Source organism: Peromyscus californicus, unplaced genomic scaffold (assembly GCF_007827085.1).
Source record: "Peromyscus californicus insignis strain IS unplaced genomic scaffold, ASM782708v3 Scaffold_16__1_contigs__length_79575227, whole genome shotgun sequence".
Classification (NCBI taxonomy): Eukaryota; Metazoa; Chordata; class Mammalia; order Rodentia; family Cricetidae; genus Peromyscus; species Peromyscus californicus.
The window spans coordinates 9,839,086-9,858,870 of NW_026294458.1; the positions used below are offsets into that span (position 1 = coordinate 9,839,086).

The 19,785-nt window shown below is 42.6% G+C and overlaps 1 protein-coding gene across 6 annotated transcripts in view; it reads right to left on the reverse strand.

The window, feature by feature from the left end:
* Positions 1-841: 841 nt before the first annotated feature.
* LOC128111854 (FK506-binding protein 5-like) overlaps positions 842-19,785 on the reverse strand; it is a 32,661-nt gene continuing 13,717 nt past the window's right edge. For 3 of the 6 annotated variants that reach the window (XM_052740300.1, XM_052740305.1, XM_052740302.1), the window contains 7 exons: positions 13,705-13,739; positions 12,896-12,920; positions 10,017-10,166; positions 7,543-7,610; positions 6,130-6,154; positions 3,279-3,335; positions 842-1,375 (listed from right to left, as the gene is read on the reverse strand). In XM_052740300.1, coding sequence (XP_052596260.1) covers positions 858-1,375; positions 3,279-3,335; positions 6,130-6,154; positions 7,543-7,610; positions 10,017-10,166; positions 12,896-12,920; positions 13,705-13,739 — 878 coding nt within the window. In that variant the 3' untranslated portion in view covers positions 842-857. The remainder of the gene's footprint in view (positions 1,376-3,278; positions 3,336-6,129; positions 6,155-7,542; positions 7,611-10,016; positions 10,167-12,895; positions 12,921-13,704; positions 13,740-19,785) is intronic. The other 3 variants (XM_052740301.1, XM_052740304.1, XM_052740303.1) reach the window with 3 other exon arrangements.

Here is a 19,785-nt window from a genome sequence, read left to right on the forward strand (position 1 = left end):
TTATTATTATTATTATTATTATTAAGATCAATTAGAATTTGTGCTGCAACACTGGGTTTCTTTGCTAATCCCTGGGCTTCTTTCAGAGGCATCATACAGGTAGCCCATGTGATCTTTGGCCCTAGACATGAGTTTCTCGCAGGCAACTGGATTAGCTCTCACCACACTTGCTTGGCTCAACCAGTGAGGATGACCTCTCAGTGGGCACCCAACCCTACAGTGTCTAGGACCTGTTGAGGGTACACAGGACCCTTCAAGGAAGGGCTTTGGTCTGGTGGGCCATATTCAAAGCCTGAAGCCACTGAAGCAGGTCCCCTCAGTCATGTGGCGGGGGAGGGCCTTTGTCACTTTTATCTAAGGACTGGAGATCTGGAGGGCACCCCAGGGAACAAGCCCAGCCTCTGAAGGAGCACCATTGAAATTTGCTATCTTAGGCTCCCCAGCTACCCAGTGAGGTTCTGAGGTGTCTCCAGAGGAACTTTGCCTATGTTGACCTCCAGGACCCGGGTGTACTACAAGGGGATGTTCAGGGATGATATACTCCTCTTGGAGACATCCACACCTCCTGTCTTAGGTGTGAGAGGTATTCTGAGGGAGTGCTTTTAAACCTATCTGTATCTGTGGATGGATACTATCAAAATATCAAATGTGCCTTCAAGATAGAGATTTGAGTACTAGAAAGATGGCTCAGTAGCTAAGTGTGCTTGCTACTCTTACAGAGAACTGGAGCTCAGTTCTAAGTAGCTACATAGGATGGGTCACAACTGTCTATCACAACAGCTCCAGGGAATTTCACACCCTGGAGGGGTGACTCCAGTGGGCATACTCAGAGACATAGAAATAAAAACAAAAAACATTTAATACATGATTATAGGCATTATATTTTTATCAGTAGTAGCTTTTCCTCTCCCTCCTCCTCCTCCTCCTCTTCTTCCTCCTTCTCTGCCTCTTCCCCTGCTGCCTCCAACTCTACCACCTCCTCCTCCTCCTCTCTCTTCCTCTGACTCCTCCGCCTCCTCCTCCACCTTCTCCTCCTCCTCCTCTTCTTCCTCCTTCTCTGCCTCTTCCCCTGCTGCCTCCAACTCTACCACCTCCTCCTCTTCTTCCTCTGCCTCCTCCGCCACTGCCGCCACCGCTGCCGCCACCGCTACCGCCACCGCCACCGCCGCCGCTGCCGCCTCCTCCACCTTCTCCTCCTCCTCCTCTTCTTCCTCCTTCTCTGCCTCTTCCCCTGCTGCCTCCAACTCTACCACCTCCTCCTCCTCCTCTTCTTCCTCTGCCTCTGACTCCTCCTCTGCCACCTCCTCCTCCTCCTCCTCTTCAAGCATATCTTCATCTGAAGATTGAGGTGGGGCTTGGTACAGCACTCGTATCTCTAGGGATAGAGTAGGAATAGGTTCAAAATAGGGAAGGAGTCATGGCACAAAGTGTAGCAGGAATCTTAAAGACTCTTATTAATAAAATCAAACCTGTGAGCCAGGTAGTGGGGTGAAGCTGGAAGATCACAGATACAGAACAGGCCACAGCTAACCTCACCTGGCCAACTTCTCAGTTGCTCTTGTTTCCTCAGACTGGAAGCCTCTGTGTCCTCATATCCAAATGGCTTTCAGCTGAATTGTGCTGCTCAAAACCTAAAAGCTTAACCAGCCAAATGCTTCTAGTTTCTGGTCCTCACGCCTTATATACCTTTCTGCTATCTTCCATCACTCCCTGGGATTAAAGGCTTGCTTTCTGGGATTAAAGGTGTGAGTCACCATGCTTGGCTGTATCCTTGAACAGATGGATTTCTGCCTCTGGAATGCTAGGATTAAAGGCATGTGCTACCACTACCTATCCTAAGTATCTAGTGGCTTTTCTGTTCTCTGACCCCAGATAAGTTTATTAGGGTACATAATATTTTAGGGAACACAATACCACCACAACAAAGCTCTGGGACATTGCTGGGTATTTCTTGCAGGGACCAAGTTGACCATCCTAGGTGAGTGACTGCTCCCACAGGTGCCACCATCCATGCTAACAACATTGTTTGGGACAATTTTCTATTGGCTGTTGTTCTGTTGTTTGTAACTTTTGGATGTTTCCCTTGGGTCTCCTTTCACATCAGAAACAAAGCTTTGCTTGCTAACTGTGCTGTGCTAAGCATCCCTGTTCCCACTCTGTTCAGCTCCCCTGCTTTCCTCAGCTAGGCAAGAACAGCACTTCACCTCTTTTCCACAAGTAATGGTGTGACCAGATGACCTGTTAAGACTCAATTGTATCTAGCTGGGCATGTCCCTAAGCAATGTCCCATTGTATACACTTCCTATTGGGATTTTGGTTGTCCCATAAACTCTGTAAAGGACTCAGGTGAGGTCACATTTCAAGGGAAGGGGAAGACAACTGGGTACACATGCATAAAACATGAATGAATCCAGGGATCCATGATGGATGGTTAGGTCCGATCAGGTGGGCCAATCAACTCAGTATGCAGAATCAGGAATAAGGCAGCAGGGACACAATTTCATGGATTACTAGGCATAAAGAGAAGAGTCCCCATTCCACTCAGGAAATAGGGAGGAGGGTGGAGAAGGCTCTGGGTAAAGGACAGAAGAGTGATCAAATGATGTGGCCAGTGAAGTGGGCTCCTTTTTTGCTGTGGACACATTGATTAGAAAGAGGAGTCCCTGAGTTTACACAAGGCAGAATCAATGCATCAGAAGTAGAAGAATACAGGGCAGGCAGACATACTTTGCAATGAAGAAAAACCCTCACCCTGCTGCAGGGGTTCCATAAAAGACATTGGGGGAATATACTCTCCTTTGATTCATACTCTAGACCAGTGGAGACAGGTGAGAACTATACTAAGCATGAAGCTGTATCAGTTCCAGCCCGCTTAGAGTACAGAACACACAGCAAGACATGGCAAGGTGATCTGATAAGACAGGGCAGGAAACTGAGGTTCAGACATACAGAGGATAAGTCAGAGAGGACTCAAGAGATAAAATACAAGTGGCCATGCACTTTAATTCCTGGGATTTTGTGCATCCATGATGAACTAGCAATATCTGGAAAGGAGGCCTTATCTGAACCACAGAGTCCTAGATCCATGCTCAAGTACTAGGTCAGAAGCTCCAAGATAGGTGTCAATGTGTCCTTTGACTCATTCGCCCTAAAGGTCAGTCTAGTGTGAGGAGCACAGGCTGGAAATGAGCTCACACACAGCCTTCCTTCTGTCCCTGTCCCCACTGACACCTTGTCCACATGACAGAGTAGACCCAGAATGCAATGTTGTTACCTACCTGGACATAAGGGACTTGGTAATTTCCTCAGCTCCCATAGTTCCATTTCAGAAGCACCTGGAAGAAAGCAACAGAGTGGCTCATTCTGCCTACAGAAGATACAGCCACATCAGCTCACACCAGATCAGCCTCAGGTTCCCACTGGTTCCTTGACATCTTAGGTTATGGAAGGTGATTCAGCGAGGCCAGTCTACTCACTCTGCCACCCACCCATAGATTGCCCTTGATATAAAGACTGAATGGGGGCTGGAGAGGTGGCTCAGAGGTTAACAGCACTGGCTGCTCTTCTAGAGGTCCCGAGTTCAATTCCAAAATAAACACATGGTGGCTCACAGCCATCTATAATGAGATCTGGTGCCCTCTTCTGGCACAGAGGCATACATGCAGGTAAAACACTGTATATATAATAAATAAACAAACAAACAAACAAATGAATAGATAGAAGTAGGCACTTCAAGATTTTAAGGAAAAAGAAGACTGAATGGAAACATGGACGTACTGTTACAAGTCCTGCAGGACCAGCCGGAAGAGGATTCACTTCTGCATTATTGGGCCCACACTACAAGACCTTTGTACTCAGGTTCATGTCACTGACTACTGAGAGTTGTGATCCACTGACAGTTTCTTCTATCACAACTCACCAATCAAAAGTGAGCACCAGCTTACATATATTTCCAGACTACATCAGAATACACACAATTTCCAAGGAAAGCTACTAATTACAACCGATGGCTAGGAACTTTGGCAGTGACAGAGGCAGGAAGAATGGGTGTTCCGGTGAAGACCATACTTTTATTTATTTTTTTGGTTTTTCGAGACAGGGTTTCTCTGTGTAGCTTTGCACCTTTCCTGGAACTCACTTTGGAGACCAGGCTGGCCTCGAACTCACAGAGATCCGCCTGCCTCTGCCTCCCCAGTGCTGAGATTAAAGGCGTGCACCACCACCGCCCAGCTTATACTTTTATTTTTAAGTTTATTTCATTTGCATTGCCTGCATATGAATGCTTGTGTATCACATGCATATAATGCCAGCCAAGATCAGAAGAAGGTATGAGGTACCCTGGAACTGAGTTACAGATGGTTGTGAGCAGCTATATGGGTACTGGAGCTCAAATCTAAATAAATATAATATAAAATAAATACAATATAAAATAAATCTAGCTGATTCACACTTTGTGGCATATACTTATAACCCCAGCATTCAGGAGGTAGTGGAAGGAGGACCAGGCTCAGCTTCAACCATATAGTGAGAGAGAGGCAGCCTGTGATAAATGTGTCCCTGTCTCAAAATAAAAATAATACACTAAAGCAGCATAATTTCTAACTGTATTCTAAATATTTATCCTTATACTCACAGGTCAGTGTAGCTTTTACCATCCAACAGAACAATTTCTCTTTGCAACAGAATGAAATCATAACAGAAAACCACAACAAATAAAAATACAGAGAACAGGTGACTATGGGGGGCCTGACCTGAACCTTCCATCTAGAACATTAGTGCTGCAACCAACACTGCGGAGAGTGGGAGAAAAAAAATCCTCTTCCCCTGGGAACAGCCCAATTGGTTTTCCAACAACAACTGGTCAGCTCTGAAATCTCATAATACAGATAACATTGTATGGAAAGAGTGGATTGTATCTATATATTTAGGAATACACACACGTTCACAAAATGCTCTCTCTCTTTCTCTCTCTCTCTCTCACACACACATACACACACACACACACACACACACACACACACACACATACACACACACACACAGACATATGTAACTACAATCTACAGTTGGAGGAAAGGAGGCCAGAGGTCATAAATTCGAGGAAGAAAGGGGGTGACACATGGGGATGGTCAGAGGGAGGAAAGAGGAAAATGATATAATTTAATTTCAAAAAACAAAAAGTTTCAAAGCACAGTATGTGTGATTGTTAACACTTGCTATGTGTCACCAACAGGTGTTTCTCAGAACTGCACAGGCTGCTCAACTGAATCTTCTTTGGTTACTGACAAGCTGGGTTGGAAAATCTTATTGCTCATAGTGCTATTAGAAAGTGTACTATAATATTTCAGTTGTTTTTGTTTGTTTGTTTGTTTTGTTTTGGGACAGCTTCTAAGACATGAGTCCAAAATCTACAGAAGTAAGTCACCTTGTCCTTCATGATTGCTTTTAACTCCAAAGGTCTGTGTGAAATGACCAGACACAGTAGGGAGTCTTTGGATTTTTCACATGAGTGATTTCAAGCATCTGTGGATGTGGTCTAGTTTAATATGCAGTTAACATGACATGGAGGCAATTTGTCATGGACAGGCAGCATCTCTGAACCACATGGTAAACCCTCAGCCCTGATGACAATGCTCTCAAAATTTTCTTAAATAAATTTAAGGCTCAACCATGGAAGCAAGAGCAATGGATTGCCCAGATGGATTCATGTTTTAACTTTCTGCTTTTGACTTTGATCAGAGATTCTTCATTTTTTGTTCTGAAGCAGAGGTTATAACAATCCCCAAGCACAAATGTCATGAAGACCAGATGAACTAATAAAATATAAAGTTCATTTAAAGTATGTGTGGTGGCATGAACTATGTACTCCATAGACCATTACCCACACAGGGAAATAAGACATTGAAGCACATGAAACCCTAATATTCTTTATGCACACAGCCTCATGGAAATCTATGCAGAAACTTGGCTGTCAAGGGTATCTAGAACACCTTTAAAAAGTCATGTTGACTCCTTTGCTCTCTCCAGAAACAGCAAGTTGGGTGGCCTTTCAAAGAGAAGACAGTAAGGGACACCCTACCTATCTTAACATTTACATTTTTCCTCACCAAGGAGTTAAACAATACTTACAACTTTGGTGTTCTTCCAAGGCTCCCTGAAATTACAGAAACAAAGACATTTTGAGGGTAACATCATGGGACATATAGGCACATGCCTTTTTTTTTATTAAGAAATTTTTTCCATTCATTTTACACACCAATCAAAGATCCTCTTCTTCCCTCCTTCCGTGCCCCCAGCCTCCCCTCCCAATCCACTCCTCACTTCCTCCCACAAGAAGGCAAGTCCTCCCATGTGGAGGCACATTCAGTAGAGGCAAGTCCAAGTCCTTCCCCCTGCCTCACGGCTGCACGAGGTGTTCCATCATAGGTAGTGGGCTCCACAAAGCCCGCTCATGCACCAGAGATGGTAACTTGGTATGTACCCACTCATAAGTGGATACTAGATACAAAGCAAAGGGTAATCAGGCAACAACCCACAACTCCAGAGAAGCTAACTAACAGGGAAGACCCAAAGAGGGACACATGAACTGCCCTGGGAAGGGGAAACAAATGAGATCTACATGAGTAAACTGGGTATGAGGAGTGGGCAATAAAGGGTAGGGGATAGGGGATGAGAGCATAAGGGAATGGGATGGTTGAGCTGGAACAGGGAGGGGGAATGCAATGAAAGAGATACCATGATAGACAGAGACATCATGGGGATAGAGAAAAACCCGGTGCTAGGGAAGTTGCCAGGAATCCCCAAGATGACCCCAGCCTGGACTACTAGCAATAGTAGAGAGGGTGCCTGAACTGAACTGGCTTGCCCCAGAGATCAGACCAATGAATACCCTGTCATCACAGAACTTTTCTCCAACTGATGGAAGCAGATGTAGAGATCCACAGCCAATCACTAGACTGAGCTCCAGGAGTCCAGTCAGAGAGAGAGAGAAGAGGAATACTATGAGCAAGTGCATCATGATCATGATGGGGAAACATGCAGGGACGACCAAACAAACTAGAGGGAACTCATGAAAGTTGGATCAATGGCTGTGGCGCCTACATGGGACTGGACTAGGCCCTTTGCATGGTGAGACAGTTGTGTAGCCTTTATTTTTCTTTGTCAGTATTGAAAAAGCATGGCAATCACTGCCAACATGAGTGGCTGGCAAAACAAAAATAAGATATATCTGTGACAAACCTATGATTGTTTCCAGAATGATGTATCTCTAACCCTCCTTCAGTCACCAACCACAAAATAATCTAAAGAAGAAGCATTGTTTTCCAGAGGGACAGGTGATAGCATCTATTCTGTACCCTGACTGTGCCATTCACAAATGCTCTTTCTCATAAGGTGTCCATTGGCAAGGAACTGTTCTACTATTCCAGAAAACACAGCATAGTATATATAATATACACTGTCATATTTTAATAGCCAAACTCAAATGAAATAGGAAAGTCAGACAGCAACATTTCTATTTCAGTCATAGAAAGTTCACCTTACCTCATTAGGATGGTCAAACTCTTCATCTTTAGAAAATAACGGTTTAATACCAGGAGCATTCTTAGTATCTAGGAAGACAGAGTGACTGTTAATCACTGGTACTGTGGGCCATGGCTTCCTTAGAGAACAGTGCTTAGCTTACACAACAGGCTTATATGTATGGCTATGCTCTCAAGGCTAGACCAAGTGGCTGCTGGAGCATCCTCATTGAAGACACTGAGTCAACGAGAAGCAGGGAAGAAATGGAAAATGGAACACTTGCAGTGTGCTGATGGGAATAGAAGACAGTAAGATCGTCCTCCAATGGTACAAGCTTCCCATTACTCCTATCAATCACTTGAAGACCAGACGGATGGTCTTCTAAAACCAAGAAACAATGTGAGTTTTAATTTATGCTAAGTTGCCATCTAGTACACGCTCTCCAGGGTACCAAAAGGAATATGGCTTATGAAGTGGTATTGGTGAACAGGAGAAAATAAAGACCATGATAACGTGTCCCCTCAGCAGCACATCTGGGTACCTCAGAATACTGGAAACAAAACAAGGCTCACAGCAATCCAGGACATAATTCAATGAACCATGTAGCATTTTAACCTCTAGTGGCACCATGTTCCACTCCCTAGTTCAATGCATGAGCCACAAAGGGTCAGTCACATCCCAGGGAAAGGAAAACCTTAAATGCTGTTGTGTTGGAGCAGCACAGCTTTTCTCTGGAATAGACATTATTTTTAGAGTAGACTAATAGAGCTATGTAATTTTTCTCTTTGGAGTAGAAAGCACTTTCCCAAATCATCTGCTAAAAGCATCGGCAGACCATGTTTTTCCAGTGTTTTCCTGTGGTAATAGGTATATTCTGGGGCAAACATTCCATAAAATGAAATCACAATAAAATGAGTATCATGGAGATAATTTACACACTTCCTACATTCTTTTGGTTAATCCAAGGTTCACACAAATGGAGGACAATGTAAACACACAGACACACACACACACACACACACACACACACACACACACACACACACAGACACACACGGTTCTGAACAATGAAGACATGAGGCTTTATTTTCCCATTGACATTGAAGTTCTGTTCACATAGGAAGGTTAAACTAAGAATTCTGTACCCTCCAGTGTATTGAAGCTCTCTCCCACAGACCAGTAGAATCCCATGACAAAGACAGTATACTTGTTGGTTGTATGCAGTTAAAACTCACTCCAATCACTAATTCACTATTACAGAAAACCCCCAGAAACACATGAGGAAGAGAATAATCACTGTAAACAATTCATTCACAAAGTCACTAAAGAAACTGAAGATTTAAAACACACAGGAGCAATAATCAATTTCAAGGTAGTCAAAACCATTTTATAGCAATGTCTGATTAACAAAAAAAACCATAAGGTATGTTTGAAAACATGAAATATGTGGAAATGTGCTACTAAAACTCAAAGTTTCTAATTGGTAGCTTTAAAAGGACATTATCATAATATTCATCTGATCTTAGTGTGAAACTTAAGATTTCGATACTAACTTGGAGAACTATAGAGTTCAGGAGACTAGAAAGGGAACATTAATTGGTAAGGAGGAAGGAAGATATTAAGGGGGTCACGGGAGAACACAGGTGACGTGAAGGGAAAGGGAGGAGTAAAGGGAGGGAGATCTGAGTGGGGAAAGGGATGGCAGAGTAGAACCAAGGAGGGACACACTGAGGATGTTTGAAAAGGCTAAATGGAAAATTATAAGATTAAATATATACACAAATAGTCAAACAAAAATGTATAATTGGAATTGCTCCAAACAGGGAATTATGCCAGATGCCATGGCTTGCCATGTAAACATTTGACAGCCTGGAAAGATGGCTGAGGTAAAGATCATCTGTCTTTTTCAGAGGACATGGTTGTGCTTCTTTGATAGTTTGTATATATTTTATGGAATTATAAAATGGATCATTTGCTTCCAAAAGAGGAAAAGCACAGGAACCTCCCATTTTCATTGTACTTACAGATCTCTTTCCTGCTCTCTCACACTCGCAAGCACAGGGTGTGACATGGCCACTACTGGGACCCTTTCCCATTGAACCTGGCCAAGAAGACTGTTACATATTTCAAATTTCACTTGTACTTTGGGGACTCTTGAGATCTAATCCATCTATGTCACCCACATGTGGATTAAGTAGCAGATAGGGTGACTCACCTGTTCCTGCCCACATCAGGTGAAGCTACATCAACTTATACATGTGCTCCAGCTTTCCTCTAGTTCATGTTATTCAGCGAGAGCCAAAGTGACTTTTATTTTTATTTAATTTTTTTAAATACATCTTAAAATTCTATGGTCGTATTTCTAGGGATGAGATGGATACACTGATATATTTCAGATAGTGAAAGTTCCGGTAAATTTGTTCAGTTTTACATACGGCACAGAGGATAACTGACTACTACATATAATGGAAGCAAAGTCTCAATATGTACAGTACCTTTCTTTTGGGTTTGTAATATTTCTTCAGATGTGTTCACAATATCTGGATCAGCTGGAGCAGCTGGAGCAGCTGGAGCAGCTGGAGGTTCCTCCATAACTTCAGGAATGACAGACTTCTTCTTATAAAATCTTTTAAAGATTGAAGTAACTGGGAATGTAGTCACAACAGGGAGAGTTATGTTAGTTTACGGCAGAAAACCAGAAAACTAATCATGGCTGTGTGTTTGTAAATATGGTCTAATTTCCCGTTCCAGTTAGTCATCAGTGTCAGAGTGTTGCTTGTGGAAGATCACCACATTTTGTGATTAAGCAGTATAAAGACACTATAAGTACTGTCTGCATTTACGTGGCTGGTGCAATACAGAAGGAGCAGCAGGACTGAATATGTTATATGGGTTTGGTGCCAGATGGGAGCTCTTCCTTCTGACAATCACATGAATACACTGTTGTTCATACGATTCCCCTTTCTTCCATGCTTTTCTCCAAACACTGGAAGTTTCAGAAGGACTTCTCATGATACTTTCTAGTCTAAAAGGGAACTACAAATGGTAAATCATAAGGAAAGGCACATGTACAGCAGAAATACTCCAATGATGTTTGTTAAATACCAGAGGAATTCAGCTAGAAGATAGGGACTGAATTTAGAGCGATCCATTGCATCCAGCATGGGAAGGTGGCTGTTGCTGACTTTCACTCTTTATTTACCTATGGTACTTGTAGCTCACAGAGAACATATGGCATGGCCTTAGATGACTGAGAAGTAAAAACTGTGTGCACTCTAGCTGGGCGGTGGTGGCGCACGCCTTTAATCCCAGCACTCGGGAGGCAGAGCCAGGCGGATCTCTGTGAGTTCGAGGCCAGCCTGGGCTACAAAGTGAGTTCCAGGAGAGGCGCAAAGCTACACAGAGAAACCCTGTCTCGAAAAAACAAAAAAAAAAAAAAAAAACTGTGTGCACTCCCATTTTTTCACCTTCAGGTACCACATTAGTTACACTCCTGTCACTGTGACCAAACCCGACAGAAGCAGCCTGAGAGAGAGATTCTTTACCTTCCAATCCCTGACTCAAAACTGGAGTAGAAGGCACTGGCTTAGTACCAATATGTGACCCTTCTCCTGCATCTTCAACCTGTCATATCCCTCCCACTGACTAATTTTGATTGCCAGGGAACCACACTGAGAGATTATAGATTCGAGTATATTCCTTAGAAATACTCAGAGTCCAAATCATTCTATATCATGTTATTGCATGATGGTTTGACAAAAATGAAACTTCCCTTCAATTGGCCAAGCCTTCCTTGATGTCTTCAACATGACCAGGTAAGAAAAGCAGTCTGGTATTTGGGTGGTAAGTATGCACATGGCTTTCTAGATGACAAATATCCTCAGCCACTATATGGACAACCCAGACAAATGTAGCTAGAAGGGCAGAGTCTATATTAGCACCAAGTGTGCACCATACCTGCTCTGCTCGACTCATCGAAGTCTAGTTTCTACACACTCTTCTATCCACAGACTCTATGGGGCAAGTGAGTCAAGTTCACTCCCTAACCATTATTTTAAACCTATAGAAATACCTCTAATGAAAGATCAAGCTGAAAATCCCTATGTATAAAAGGATGAGTTTCAATTTATGGTTCTCCTCACTCTAGCTCTGAAGAATTGGGTTTACAGAAGTGTGCCACAATGGGCACATATTATACAGTCATTGGGATCAAATCCAGGGCTTTGCACATGTTAGACGCACACTAAAGCGAACTGGTCTTTACATTCCTGCCCATTGACCCTCTTTGACAAATCTGGCTGTGAGGGTACTCTTAACACAGCCAGCATCTTCAAAATGATGATACCCAGCCATACTCTGCCTGTGTAACTCACTGCTGCTTATATCATTCCACTGAGTGCTCAGACACAGCAGGCAGCAGGGAGACTGACCACCAGTGATAGAAGTAATACTGGAACACAAACTGGAGCTCACCTTTAAAGATGTATATATAGCCAAGAATGATCCAGTGCAGCTCAAAAATGAAGGGATGACTGGAGGTCTTAGTGGACATTGCCCATAAATTGTGTGGCTCTTTGGGCTCATGTTAATGTTGTCTAATCTGTTAAGCTTTAACAATAGTTCTTACTGGAATGAGCCATCTCTACCATAAATCCAGTTATCACACATATCCGACCTATTTTTCAGTGCAGTGTCTCCTATAGTCAAATGCTCTGATCTGACCAAACATATGGACTTTCCATCTATCATACTTATGAGTGTCTGCAGGCAGCTAAAGAGCACTGCCCGGCTTTCTGCCCACTTGGTGCTCATCATTGTCTGGTGTTTACCTAGGGCTGGGTTATTGCAGGCAGATGCTGGGAAGCTGGGTCTCTCACATAGGTATTCCTGAGCCCTTGACAAAATAAAAAGTACTTCTTGAGCTCTATCACTGGAAAGACTGATGACCTATCCCTATCATTCTCCAGAGAGATGCGGAAAAAAAAAACCCAAAACAAAACCAAGTCTATCACACATCTGTATAGTGAGCTTTGGACACTTTTTTTTTAAGGTAAAATGTGTATCTTGCTTTTTGAATTGACAAATTTGTCACTAGAAAGTGGACTCTATCATAGGGATAACTGTATTGGGAAAAAATCTATTTAGACCCTGTCTGGTACACAAAATGCCAAAATAACTAGAGGCATCAGAACTGAAAGCAGTGACTGTAGACACAAGGGTAGGACTCATTACTTAGGGCATTGCCTTTTCCCCCGCTTAAACTCCCAATTTTCACTCCCAATAGGAGTCTTATATCACATTGGTGTGCCAGAGAAAAGACGGCCAGCATTTAAACAATTCTAAAATGTGTTTTGAGAGATTCTGTAATACATACAACAACTAAAACTTTGACTCTCCACCTGTAATTGAAAGGAAAGAAAACACTTTGAGATTCAGGTCATACAGAGTCTGTTTGCATAGCTCTTTGGTTCACCCTATGACACAGCATAGTGTAAAGCAGGATAGGAAAAAGACATTAAAAAAAAGACTGTATTCATACATTATGTGATGATGTCACAGAAAACCAGGGCTACGTACTTTGTGCCAAAAACTAATACATCACACACTAATGCTGACTCAAAGTGAGAGCAGAGCACCTCTTCTGTTTGGCCTTCACTGAGGGCTCCCTAAGCTACATCCCAGCATGGCAGACCAACTTAACAACCTGCCCTGGGAGATTAATTCCTTCTATGAGGGGGCCTCCAATTATTTGCATGAGTGCACATGTTTTAAATGTATTATACCCTAAATATTCAAATATTGGATGCATGAAGCCTCCCACCACATAGACTTTTGGGGGAACAATCCAAACTCCATCTAGATGACAGGCTGGGAGAGGTCCCTTAAGGAAAAACACACATCTTAATAGATGATATGCCTGTTAATTTCTGAGTCAATATTACACACATTTATCTAAAGAGGAGCCTTTTTTCTCCAGAAGAAAAGGCCCCCTCATACAGACTGTGACACTTGACACTGGAAGATTTGATTCAGTCTGGACCAAGATGGTACAATTCCACTTTGTCCTCTTCCTAAATTAACTCATGATGCCCTGCTCAGTTTCGTTGTTCAATGGGATATCCACTGAAACGTAAGATCACTAGAATAACCTTTCTATCTTAGAGAAAAGAAAGACCCCCTTACCTCCTCCACCTTCACTTGTGTCTCTTCAGGTGACACTAAAGGGGACAGAAAGTGACTGTCAGCTCATGGTCCTGCTTAATACTTATGCAGCATTCTTGCTTGATGTGGCTAAAAGTGCATGGACTTAGTACATGTGACTAGACCTACTGAACAGGATGGTTGGGCAGCTGCTGAACTGTCTTCCCTTGAAGGAAATTAAAACAGAAAAAGGCCTGGAGAGATATGAGTAACAGAATTGTTGTATTTCCAGACAGTGGGGGATCTAAAGCAACATAAAATAACCTATCCAACTGAAGATTAAATACAAATCTTCACAAGTGTCCTCTTTGGAGTGACCACTGGTATGCTTCAGTTTGCATGTAGATGTCAGAAGACAAATTGTGGGATCCCAAATTGTAGATGCATAAGATAACCCCTATACCTAAGGCTCAGGGAAATTTTGGTAGAGGATTGGAAAGACTATAAGAACCGGAGGGACAGGACACATGCTGCTAGATAGTGTCTTCGAGACATGGCAAGGATGATATAGCCCATTAAATCTCAACAAAGTTCCCCAAATAGGACCTGCATCATGACAGCCCCTACTGGTATGGCACCCTAGACCAGGAGCTATAGAGAGGTTGCAGAGAGATGAATTTTCTCCAGGGGTAAGCCTCCTCATAAGTTATCTAATCCTGAACTAACTGCACTAAACATACAAGAGCACACATAGGTATATATAAGAGCATCATTAAATGAACTCATCTGTTTATGTAAGTATAATAGTTATCAGAGAAGAACGCATATATTTGAAGGGGGGACTTGGGATGAGTTGGATTGAGGAGAAGGTGGGATAGAATGATGTAAACACAGTAGTCACATTAAATTCTCAAAGAATTAAAAATGTAAATTATAACAATCCTGGTCTTTCACTTTTGTCTTCCTTCCTTCAATCAAGGTTTTTCATTGAGGGTAAACCCAGACTGATAGTCAGCAAGACCCAGAATCCTCCTTCTCTGCCCCTGAATACTCTGGGGTTAGGGGTGTGCATAGAATTGTCTGACCTTTTTTATATGTGCACTGGAGATTAAATCATCCTGAGTGAGGTAACCCAGACTCAGAAAGACAAACATGGTATGTACTCACTCATAGCAGGATACTAGATGTAAAACAAAGATGACTAGACTGCTGCTCACAACTCCAGGGAGGCTACCTAGAAAACAGGACCCCAAGAAAGACACAGGGATCGCCCAATGACAGAGAAATGGATGAGATCTACATGAACAACCTGGACGTGAGTGGGGGTAATGAAGGGCAAGGGTCGAGGGAAAGAGAGCTTAGGGTAGTGAGAGACCTCAGCTAGATCAAGAACAGAGAGGGAGAACAAGGAATAAGAGACCATGATAAATGAAGACCACATGAGAATAGGAAGAAGCAAAGTGCTAGAGAGGCCCACAGAAATCCACAAAGATACCTCCACAATAGACTACTGGCAATGGTCGAGAGACAGCCCGAACTGACCTACTCTGGTGATCGGATGGCCAAACACCCTAATTGTCATGCTAGAAACCTCATCAATGACTGAGGGAACTGGATGCAGAGATCCACAGCCAGGCCCCAGGTGGAGCTCTAGGAGTCCAATTGGCGAGAAAGAGGAGGGTTTGTATGAGCGAGAATTGTTCAGACCAAGGTTGGAAAAAGCACAGGGACAAATAGCCAAATGAATGGAAACACAAGAACTATGAACCAATAGCTGAGGAGCCCCCAACTGGATCAGGCCCTCTGGATAAGTGAGACAGTTGATTAGCTTGATCTGTTTGGGAGGCATCCAGGCAGTGGGACCGGGACCTGTCCTCAGTGCATGAGCTGGCTGTCTGGAACCTGGGGCTTATGCAGGGACACTTGGCTCAGCCTGGAAGGAGATGGGAATGGAGGGTGGGTTGGGGGGCTGGAGGGGGGAGAACAAGGGAATCCGTGGCTGATATGCAAAATTAAATTAAATCATAAAATAAAATTTAAAAAAAATTAAAAAACAAAACAGGGTACCGATGTGTGTGCACAGTCTAATCACCTTCTGAGCATCTGTACACCATGTATTTAACTTTAAACAGCTATTTAAAAGTGAATGTTCATGTCCCATTACATTATCTCTCAAAGGTAAAAATGATGCAATCTTGGTAAGTATGAATAATGAGATAAATTGAAATAATTCATCATATGTGGTGCATATTTTATGGAAGAACAATGCACAATGGATAATCTACATGTGTTTATGAACATGGTTTTCTGGTCTTTATAACACTTCTGCTTTGTGAAACATATATATAAACATATATACATATATATCTGCAAGCCCTTTAAACTTACCAAAACTCCTAAATAATGATTAGAAGTTGTGCATTTTTGGCAAGGTGAAGACCAAAGACATGAGACTTCTCTTAGAGAAGGCACAAAGGCTAGGCATTCTCAGAGGTGATCCTTTCCATGCAAAATGAGGGCCTGTGAACACGAGGCTGCCACCAGTATATAGATGCAGGTAAATTCGAGACAAGGTCATTGTAGGGAGCAGATATTCCACTAATTGGAGTCACAGCTTCAGGTGTTTGGTCCAAATGACCATCACATGTCAGTGACTTTACTGTTGTCACTCTTCCTAAGATTTCAGACAATGTTCTTCCGTGTGTGTGTGTGTGTGTGTGTGTGTGTGTGTGTGTGTGTGTGTGTGTGTGTATCCCTGGGTGTGTCTTGGTGTGTCTATGTGTGTGGTTTCACTTAGTTGGTTTTATTTTTGTTTTGTTTTGTGGTTTTTTTTTTTTTTTTTTTTTTGAGACAGGGTTTCTCTGTGTAGCTTTGCGCCTTTCCTGGAACACACTCTGTAGACCAGGCTGGCCTCGAACTCACAAGATCTGCCTGCTTCTGCCTCCTGAGCGCTGGGATTAAAGCATGTACCACCACTGCCTGGCTCACGTAGTTGCATGGATCACTTAGCTGTTGTTTTTTTTTTTGTTTGTTTGTTTTTTACTGTGTCTTGTGTCACTCTGCTTATGTGACTGCTCCAAGCTGACTCTGGTTAACTCCTCTGTCTTTACACATTCAAGTGCCTCAGTTGCTCACCACCAGCCTTCCACCTATGCCCATCAGGTAAAGGGATGAGCCAGATGACCTAGTAAGATTCAAATGTCATTCTGCAAATGTAGTCCACTAGAAGTTTTGTGTTCCAGACTCTTCTCTTGTGACTGATAAGTTTAGAGAAGGAGGGAGAGAAAATTATGGAATATAAAAGACATGACACATAGAGACTCATTCTGGGGATTCTTCTGAGAAATGTTTTATAGTATGAAACATCACGAAAAAGATTCCTGGTATAAGGGAATTGTCACACATTGATGTATTACCAGGTACAGAGTACAGAGTCCACATGGCACTCCAGAAGCAGGAGAAAGTGGCTGGAGAAGACAGAAATGGAAGATTATGGGGGTGGAGACTGGTCCTGGATCTCTGTGGGACAACTTGCTATTCCCAGAAGAAATCCACAAATACACAAAACACTAAGGACAATCACAGAATGTGGCAAGATGTGTGTCAAGAAGGTTGATCCCCAATGGCTCATGTCCTTCAGCCCTGGGAACATGGGTATTAGCTTATGGGAACTTCCTAAGGCACCCTCTCCATCTTGGAATCAGAACCAAGAATGCAGGAAAAAGAGCCAAGGCAGGGGTCAGAGGTCAGATCCCTCCTCACGCATAAGGTCAGAGGCTCAAGGATGAAGGACAAGTCTCTAACCTCCTCTACACCTCAGTCATCCTGCATGCAGTCCAGGATGAGGCGCATAGGCTGGGAATGAGCTACACATTAACACTAGGCCCTTCCTTGCCAGTATATTGCAGATGTGGCAGTTCTGTCAGACTAAGCAGCCATTTTAGCCAACACTCTACCCTGTTGATGCCACGTGAAGTAGCTGTTAAAAGTGAACAGAGGACTATGCATGGACTGCTACAAGTCCTGAAGGATGAAATGGAAGGGCTCTGTTCTGCCTGCTTCATTGGACCCTAACTGCTAGACTGCTCTTGAATAATCCTTTTGTACACTGTGTGAATATATGTTGCTATGATTGGTTTAATAAGCAAGATGAATGGCCAATAGCTGAACAGGTAAAAGTTAGGTGGGAAAGCCAAATTGAGAATGATGGGATATGGAAGGGTGGTGTCAGAGGAGTTTCCAGCCAGATGCAGAACGAGTCAGACATACCAAATTGGATAGAGGTAAAAGCACTAAGCCTCATGGGAGAATATACATTAATAGGAATGGGTTAAGTTGTAAGAGCAAGTTAGTAACAAGCCTGAGCTATTGGGTAAACATTTATAATTTATGTTAAAGCTCAATGTGGTTTTTATGAAGCAGCTGCTAGCACACAGAGAAACTCTGCCTACACTAGACTATCATCTACAAGTTTCTGTGAGTATAAGAGAGAATGTTATCCTTCACCAGACAGATTGGCTCTATCACATGTTAGTACTCAAAGTGAACACAATACTTCATGGGCACTGTCATGGTGAATCTCAACAGTCAAACAGTCTATTGGATGATACCCAGTACTCGGCATGGAAGTGTGAGATTATATCTATTAGGTTAGCTGAGGTGGGACGACTAACGAACTCTTCTTGGCATTATTGCTTAGGAAGGTGTGATAGTTATTGCTTGCCAACTTGTTTGCATCTGGAATGTACTAAGTCCCCAAAATGGAGGACATATTTGTGAGGAATTTTTTTCTTAAGTTGAAGTAGGAAGACCCACTTCTAAATTTGGATGTAGGAAGACACATCTTTAATCTAGATCTTTTGAGCTGGGAAAAGACAAACAATTGAGGCATGAAGACACATGTGTTTAACTCAGAACTTGAGGCAGGAAGCCACACTTTAATCCAGCCCACACCTCCTGCTGGAAGCCTATATAAGAACATGGAAGAAGGAAGCTTTTGCTCTTTGCCTGATTGTTCTGGTCTTGTTAATAAGTGCATTCCTTCACTGGCATTACAGCCTATTTCTTCAGTATTCCAGTGTCTACTGAGACATCCAGCATCATGGACATAGCAACTTCTGGATTCTTTTACTTTCCACTGCTAGTCAGTCACTGTTAGATTTGCTGGACTGTAGCCTGTAAGTCATTCTAATAGATCCTTCTTCTATGTCTATGTATAGAGAAACTCATTCTATACATTATGTTACTCTAGAGAACTCTAGAGAACTGACTATCCAGAAGGGATAAAGTACTATATAAAAAGAAGAAAGTGAGCTGAGCCCAAGCATTCATTCATCTTGGCTTTCAACAGGTGTTGTTTCTTTACCATAAGCTCCTGCCTCTATACATGGCTGCCCTGCAATTATCAGTTGTAACCTCAGACTCCATGGAATAAACAAGCCAATTATTCTTTAGTTTGTTTTCATCACAACTGAGAAAAAATAATTCAGACAGACACAATTAAAATGAAGAGCTAGTAACCACAAGCAAAAGCTTAGGAATTTGGTAGTGTCACAGGATGAAAAGATATTCTCATACTCAATCCTAAATGTCTTCATTAACACTCCCTCACCCCAGTTTTAGGGAGGTATGTGGAAGAGGAAGTAGAAAGATTGAAAGAGCCAGAGTGTTGGATGACATCAAGGAAATATTGTCTTCTAGATATAACAGAACTGACACATGTATGAACTCACAGAGACTATGGCAGCATGTACAGGTTCCAGCCAGACTGGGCCCCAGTGTTGAGAGGGAGAAGTGGACAGGAACTCCCATTCCTAACCAAGAAGCTATCTTCATTGGCAAACTCTTTCAAGGGAAAAATCAGTTTTCTCCAATAGAGTCTCATTAGGTATATTAACCGCACTTAAGGGTAGACCCAATGCATGCTGTAGATGGCCAACACACAACATACTTAACCGTTTTGTAGACTTTTGGGGTCTCATATTGCTTTTGGGGGGCATTTTTAAAGTCTTACTGGTCTTTTGCAAGTATATTATGGTTTCTGATTTGGTGTTTTTATGTTGCTTTTTTGAGTGTGTGTGTATTTGTTGTGCTTTTACACTGATTATATATTGGTTTTCTTTT